Source organism: Crocodylus porosus, unplaced genomic scaffold (genome assembly GCF_001723895.1).
Source record: "Crocodylus porosus isolate Cpor-Errol unplaced genomic scaffold, CroPor_comp1, whole genome shotgun sequence".
NCBI lineage: Eukaryota > Metazoa > Chordata > Crocodylia > Crocodylidae > Crocodylus > Crocodylus porosus.
In genome coordinates this window covers 47294937-47303274 of record NW_017728948.1, presented here as the reverse complement: position 1 = coordinate 47303274, position 8338 = coordinate 47294937, and the positions used below count along the sequence as shown (strand labels likewise).

The 8338-nt window shown below is 36.0% G+C and overlaps 1 protein-coding gene across 5 annotated transcripts in view; it reads left to right on the top strand.

Annotated features, from left to right (window-relative positions):
• ATP8A1 (ATPase phospholipid transporting 8A1) overlaps positions 1-7849 on the top strand; it is a 186623-nt gene extending 178774 nt beyond the window's left edge. For all 5 annotated transcript variants that reach the window (XM_019552930.1, XM_019552927.1, XM_019552929.1 and 2 more), the window contains 2 exons: positions 1394-1485; positions 3051-7849. In XM_019552930.1, the coding sequence (XP_019408475.1) occupies positions 1394-1485; positions 3051-3148 (190 nt within the window). In that variant the 3' untranslated portion in view covers positions 3149-7849. The remainder of the gene's footprint in view (positions 1-1393; positions 1486-3050) is intronic.
• The last annotated feature ends 489 nt before the right edge of the window (positions 7850-8338 follow it).

Here is an 8338-nt window from a genome sequence, read left to right as displayed (position 1 = left end):
GGTCAGGGCAGCTAGGATCTGGAACCAACTTCCAAGAGAAGTGGTGCTGGCTCCTACCCTGGGGGTCTTTAAGAGAAGGCTAGATATACTCTTTCCTGCCATGGCAGGGGGTCGGACTAGATGATCTACTCAGGTCCATTCCGACTCTTGAAACTATGAAACTGTCGTAATTAGATGTTTCCCAAAAGATAGTCTGTCTTTTGAACATAGCGTTTGGACTAGAGGCAAGAATTAATCCTGTGGTGTCCATTATGTTTATATGGTCTGATTTAAAAGATTCTGGTACAAAATTATTTAAGTACAGCACAATCTTAGTTTACCATGGATCCCAAGGTTTCCATGGCCACTGTTACACCTGACAGCTTCTGCCCAGCTGCTGAAGTCAACAAGCACCACAAGGTGCACTAAGGAGAGGATCCCATGGGGGCTGTTTAGTACTTGTAAATTTCATAGCTTGAAACTTTGGACCCTTGCTTGGACATTCAGCTAGATGAAACGGTCATTAATATTCCCCTGTTTTGTTATGAGTTGTTTCTTTTCTACTTCAGCTCCTGTGAAGAACGGACTTTCCAATTATATGACTTTTCAGCCTCTTGTAGGCTAAGGTCAAGTATATTGACTTGCCACCCTTTAGTTGCTGTGGTTTTGAAAGGCAGGGAAAGAATGAAAACTATAAACGTATGACAATCAGACATCTCCCAAAACAAAAATAATGGTCCCTTTTCTTTTACTGGAGTAAACATTCTAATATTAGTCACCATATTCAGTTGTAATGACAGATTGTCAAAGATGTTTGAATCTGAGAAACCTTATTAAACAAGCCACTTACAGCATTTTGATTAACATGAACACAGTAGCTTTGTATCACTGTGCTTCTAGATTTATTAATGTAAAAAAAAAAAGTCCTGCAGAAAACAAGGCATGTGTTTTGCTGTACAGTGTACATTCAAACCCAAATGGTGTGAATTGTATGTAGCCTTGTAATAAGGAGTGGTGTAGACCTGCACCACCCAAAAACACAAGCACCGTGAAGCATAATACCCAACTAGACTTCCTTGACGCTTGCAGGCAGCATGCATTTTGCATTCCCTTTCATAGGTACAGCATATCCATGTACAGTGGAAAGACCTTGCCTCTGCCTTCTTCCTGATCTTCCCATCCTCTGGGCTACTTTGGCAAGGGACAGAAGAAATGATCCCTCCAACTTCCCAGTATTTGTAGCTACAATTCTGCCTGGCCTCAGAGCATGTATAACTGATCACTAATGTTTCTTCTCCGTTTAAAAAGAACAGTTTTTATTTAAGTTTGCTAACCCTTTTTTGTAGTCCCCTAGGCAAAATGAATGTTGTCCTTGGTCAATGTCATTTTTAATAAATTTCCACTTTCTTTCTAGCTTAACTGAAAGAGCCCAACTACTGAAGAATGTCTTTAAGAAGAATCACATGAACTTGTACCGCTCTGACTCTGTGCAGCAAAACTTACTTCGTAAGTGTTTGGGAATTTAATGGAAAAATAACAAATTGGTTTAAATTTTTTTTAAGTCTATTTTGCTGTTTTTGTTTATAATGAAGTTGCGATTTCCTTGTTCCAGCCACAATGTATTGTATTAAGTAGTTTTTGTGAGATATCTAACTAGAACACACAACCTAATATGTGCCTCTTATTCATATTTCACAACACAGGACAAATCTGTTTACTCCAGTTTTAGTTGGTTTAAATTCTTCAATTAAATTGTTGCAGTTATGAGCTTATTTTGCTACTATAGTATACGTTTTGGAAAATCATTTTGACATCGGTTTGATTGCTTTTATTGTTTTCCTCTACAAAATAGGATGGCTATGAAATGCTACTAATGTTTTTTTGTCAAGTCAAGCAAACCATACATGTGACTATGTGACTGTATTTGTAGTTATGTAGTTTGGCTTCTTTTTTCTTCATGTTGTAGATTTTTCCCATTGTAAATAGCCAATGTCAGTATCTTCTGTGTTGTATTAGGAACAGTTAACAACAAGAGAATCATAAGAGCTTACGATGTCCCTATTGCAATATGAGCAATATCAAAATTCCCAGCATTCATAACCATATATAATTTGGACCAGCACATATGTAAAGATAGTCGATTTACCATATTTACTCAAACTTCCCCATTCAACACGGAGAGGCAAAAGCCCTTCGTCTTGGATTTAAGTACAAGGCTGAGTGGGGGGCAAGTGACTGCTGTAGCTTGGACTCCAGCCCCAAGCCCGGGTTGGTGCCAGTCAGAGCCATAACAGCCGCCTACCTTCTCCTGTCTGCGCCCAAAAGCCTCTACCTCACCCCAGCCTGCCCTCAACAGCCTGCTCCTCATCCCCTCCCACTGCATACTGTGGCAGGCTACATAGCACTACCCTGGGGCTGGCACTGCTGCCACTGCCACTATGTGACTAGGCAGGATTTTGAGCTTCCATGTTCCCTGTGCCCAGGAGGGAATAGAGCTGGAGTTGCATCTGACAAAAAGCAGTGAGGGGAGGGGGCAGAACATGTGTGGAGCACCAGTGGGAGGGAAGGAGAGGGGGCAGAAGTTGTGGAGGGTCAGGCTGCTGTGCAGAGGCTGCAAGGAAGACAAGCTGATAGGCAACAACAGGGCTGCTGGTCCTACCAGTTGCCTGTCTGCCTAATGCTGCTTTCTCTGTTTGCAGGGGGGCGCGGTAGCTGTGAATTTAAGATGGCCCTCCGAAATTTATTCTTTTCAAAATTATAAATTTTCCATGTATAAAATTCATTATCTTAAATTTTAAGTTGTCTTGCCTTCAGGTAAACAGTAAATTCCATTGCCTTTTGAGGGGTCAAAGTCATGCCTTGTGGAACCATACAGAATTATTTCTGCTGTTGTTTCCACTTTTCCTAATAATATAAAAATAATTATTTTATATTCTCCCCACCCCTCTGCCAAAATAGATACTGAAAAATGTGGCTTTTAGTGAAACTCGAAATCTTCCAATCCTCTAGAATATCATAAACAATTTTAATCAAAATGTGACTACTTTCTTTTCTTTTTTTTTAATCCGCAGATGGCTATGCTTTCTCTCAAGATGAAAACGGAATAGTTTCCCAATCTGAAGTAATAAGAGCTTATGATACCACAAAACAAAGACCAGAAGAGTGGTGAAGGAGCACAGCTTGAAATATAGGGCTCTAATAAATCACTTCAGTAATACAAACTACTAAATCTTTGCTGGGATCTATTACCAAGGTCTAGTCTCAGAGATTATAGGAAGATCTTTGTTGATCTTGTTCCATCCATTTGGATTTGTGTATTCAATAGACATAAGCACTGTGCAACTATACTGTAACACATCATCCCTCTAAACTTTTTAACAAGTATTTGCTTAGTCTTTGTAACAGAGGTTGAAACTTACCTTGTATATTGCCAGAGTGCTTATTTATAATGAGGCTGAATCAGTATTGTTCATATACCATAATACTTGGGAGATAATTAATGGCCAGATTACCAAACATGCTATTATTGACAGATCATTAGTATTTTGTGAAGGTCTGTAAGTGGTTATAAAGTACAACTGGTAATGAGCCTTTCATTTCAGCACGTACTGAATAACCAGCATTTAATGGTGTTGTTTCAACTTCACTTAGGTAAGATTTCAAATCAAGGCATTTACAGGTGTTTGTGTCAAACTAACCTAAGAGAATGTTTGCCAAAGAAGTTCCATATATGTTTTTCTGTCTTCGGACATAATTTATAGAGACATTTAAAAGGAAGGTAACTCAAGTCCTGGTGTCAGAACTGCATGCTTGATTCTCCATACCTAGGAGAAAGTTTTACAGTGGAACGAGCCTAATTCAAGTTGCCTTGATGGCACTTGCTTTTAAATCTGTGATACTTTGCACCTTTGGCCTTATACAAACTTTTCCTTTTATTTTATTGTTCATCCAATAATATATGTGTTTAACATGGCTGCCATCTTTTGGTATGGGATGCATATTGTTGTTTTCTTAAATTAGACAAATATTACTCTGCCTTATCTCCCTTCATCATAATTTAGACTGTTTTGCAATGCTTCTGATTTGTATACATCTGATCCTAGTATAATTTCAATAGAAAGTTTTTTCCAATTCATGAAAACTAATGAATTATTTGTGGAACTATCACCATTTTATACTAAAGTTATCTGAACAAAAGAGCAATGCATAACATTAGCATTGTATGATATATGCTGTCCATTTGCACTAAAGGCGTCTCCTGTTACAAACCCAAATATGCTGAGCAGCTACCTTCTTTACACAACTAATCGATCACGTGGCAAACCCACACACTTCCACCTTTTAATAGACATTTACGGGGAAAAAAACCCAACTGTTTTTCCACATGTTGGTAAGCTTTTTGTTTCCCATCGGAAAAAGAAAATTACTGTAATCAAATGTTAAAGATTAATTTTATTTGGCCTCTCTCAGACAACCAATAGTCATCTATCTTCTAAAAAAAAATGCTATGTCTGCTTATGATGATAGCGAATCGGAGTTCAATTTAACTGTGAAATACCAGTATTTCTTTAATCCCGATTCAAAAGCCACTGAAATCGATTTTAATGTTTTATTGGTTAACAAATTTAATTTGTTTAACCAATATATTTTATTGGTTAAGTAACATTTTACTTAACTTTCTGACTACTAAGCTAAGTAAGAGAGAGACTTTTCTTGGAAAGAGGGTGAGATAAATATGAGACTATCCATGATTTTCCCCCTATTCAGGATAATTATTTCTTAATCATTTTGCCTTTCCTAAATCATTCAATCTAGATACTAAATAACAAGCCATACTTGCTTTCATCTATGTTCCATATCCTTGACTAGTTATATGCTTCTTAAAGCTAACTTTACCCCCTTGCCTTTCAAACTGATGTACCCTCCATTGTGCTGCACTATACAGTTTTCTTATCCCTTATTCTGAGAAAATGTACAAATTGCCATCGTACGTCAAAGCACCAAGGAAGACACAATATGAAAGTACATAATTAGTAGGACATATAGATGGTACAGCCCTCCACATTTCGTATGTATGTTATGCACTGTCGTCGTCTTTTCACTTTCCCCGAGTGATCTTTAAACACAGGAGAAAATAGAAAATGTGGAGACAAAGAAAATCTATCCCACTAGAAACAGTAATGCTAGTCAGTCATGCAGACAAGAACTGCTTTCAGAAAAGCCATTTCAGGCCTAGATAAACAGATGGATCAATATGGGAGGGCCAAACCACTTGACCTAAGGCAAGAAAAAATTTGGGGGCATGCCCCCTTTTTATAGTGTAGACCCCTATTTTTTGTCATCCTTGAGACAATGACCAACCTCAACAAATTTCTGAAATGAACCATGACACCATCATCCTTTTACAATCTTTCAGTGTACTATTATAAAACAGCTTGGTCTGTGCATACCTCCTTTTATAAGTAATTTAAAAAAAACCCTTTTCTGTTATAAAGGGCAGAAACATTGATTTGGCAGAAATTATGTAAGGCGTAGAAGACTGATGTAATCCATTGTATTATAATGAAATTTACAAGGTCATTCTTCCTGTTTTTACCTTCCAGTAAAATAAAATAGGTGTCAGTTACCAGAATGCTGCATGTTCAGATGCCCTGCATACCTGTGGTTGGTAACAAAAAATATCGCATGCTGCCATTCAATTTATTCTTTACTGTTAAAAAGATAGAGAGCTATTGGCACATCTGGCTAAGGTCCTAGACTCAGACTGAAATACTGGTTGTTGGGGTTGCATTCTAACAGTACAGCTTTGTTTCTTCCAAAAAGAGCATAGTCACACCACCATCTGAGTCATTCTTATGTTTTTGACATGTTCTAATTTTAAATGATCATCCACAAAACATATTTTGCAATTCTTCTACTTTGGATATGTATTTTTATCAGGTTAAACAACTATTTTGGATATATTTTCATATGCACTAGATGTTGATTTTAGTCTGCTGGGGATCAATAATGAGATAATAGCACTTCTTAGAAACCTAGAAAAAATACTGTCAATTGTACACAAGATTTTGATTGATTATGCAATTCCACTTCAAAATATAAGATCACCTCAGTAATGTGGACCCATGTAAACCAGACTTTTTAAAAATCAGGTCAGGTATGCAGTACACACTTTATTTGCATATTGTTAAGTGCACAGTGAGACAGTATACTAACCACATAGTACACTAACAGGTACACTGTGAGCCTGTTAAAATGAGCCACTGGGTGTGCAGATGTTTATTTTAAAGAATAATATTTCAGTCAAATGACAGTAGTTAATGATAATGCATTCATTATGATCACTTAAACCTTCAATTTTGTGTTAATAAAATCCAATATGGGATTCACATGGTAATTTGCCATCTGCATCATGTGCATGCATAACAATTACAAGCTAACATTAAAATGTTCTTTCAATTAAGCTAAGATCGTACAGTCAAAAATCGGTAGATCTTATCTACACAGTGTTATTTTAATTGCTATAAAAATATAACCCGTCCCTTTGAATAATAGTTAAGTAATTGGTAACACATTTTAATAAGCCTAGTGATCATTTGTATGTGAACTTTCTTCTGCCATTTCCAGATGTTAGGCTTATTTTTACAAAACAACTTCAACAGATTTATAGTTAATCTATTTGTATAAAAATTATTAAAGAAAATATTTTGAGACAGTAATAGGTAGCTGAAGATTCGTGTAAGTCCATAAAATCCACACAGTCATAAAAACATCATTTACAAAATGCCAGGAGGTTTCCTTCAGTGCGTTTTAATTAATGTTGAATTACTAATAATTTGGACTGTGTTAAATTTGAAGAAGGGAAATTAAGTATTTCCCCTTTTCTTTTATATCTTGATTTATCTCCTGAGTAAAAGCACCTGTTGTTTTGATGAGTTTATCATTCTGTCTGCATGAGTTAATATTTTTAAGGTGTTCTGAGGTAATGCATGATTGTTACTGTTGTCATTTTCATGCCCTCATCTATAGGCTTGCATCATAATATATCCAGAAGTTAGTGATCTGTAAGCAAATGAATTGGTCAGTTCAATTTTGCTAGTCTTGGGTGTGTTCTTTCTAGCAAAGTTCTCAATAACTGAGATTTTTTTTCCAGTTTGTTCTCTAAATGTTGACAGATACATCTTCATTAACAAAGAATCTTTTAGCATTCCAAAACTTATTCCCAGTCCTGCAAATCCTTACTCATATTGGCTTCAATTGGACTGTACTTATATGAAAATGGACTGCTTGGGTGTATAAGAATTTGCAAGATTGAGCCCTTTGGGTTTGATATTTTGAATTTAATGCAAGCTTTTCCATGTATACAATAATTTGTAATTATAAAGCTGTGACCAGAGTACATAAAAATAAAATCATGTTTTACTTTGTTCCTGTAGAATAGAAGCCATAAATGCATTACTATTGTTTTTTCTACTGCAACTTAATTTTTCATGAAGTATTTCATGTTTAATATGTATTAACTGCCATGAAAGGTAGTCACTATGTAAAATCAAGGTTTGCATTCAAGGTAAGTAAGGATTCTCCAGCTCCACTGAACCATTACTGCTAAATCTGTTGTGGAAATTGTGAAGCTGCATGAACGAAGACTTTTTGATTCAGTGTTTATGGTAGTTTTCCTCAGGTTTAGTTAAATAACTGGATGTTAAATGCACTGTGTTTTATAAATGGTTAACTTTCAGCAAGACATTCAGTTCTATGCAGTGTTACATGTCATTTGGCATTTGATGAATGTGCATGTTTTGAACTGCAAATTTTAAATGTTTTGTCTTAATTGTTATTAAAATATTGAATAAACTTTGCCATTAAATAAAGTAACGTTGCTAAAAGTTGTGGTTGCAAGTCCTGTGAATTCAAAGTAAAATGTTTTTTCAAACTCACTTCTCATTATTTCTGCTTTAAATCAATTTAATGGGGTATGTTAGAAGTAAAATATTTCACATTAGTACCCAATCCTTCTGTTTTTTCTCTAGTCAACTCCAAAGTTAAACTACAAGTTGTTATTTTGCAGTTTTCAATTAAAATGATTAAGTGCTTTCAGAGGCCCACTCCTGCTCCAGTTGAAGTCAATGAGATGCTCGTTTTAATGTAAAAAAAAAGACCATCGGAGTTTGCAGTTTACTAAGAAAAGCAGTGTTTGAGGATACTTTGGGTAAGGGAGAAGAACAGCACCCTTTGAAACAGAGCAGCTTTTCAGCAGAGAGGCCAAGGAAGAGTGTGATTTTAAAAAAGAAACCTTGTTTGACTTTCATGAGGGCTTGGTGTTAAAGGGCCTATCATCAACTGTCACAGTCAAAAGATA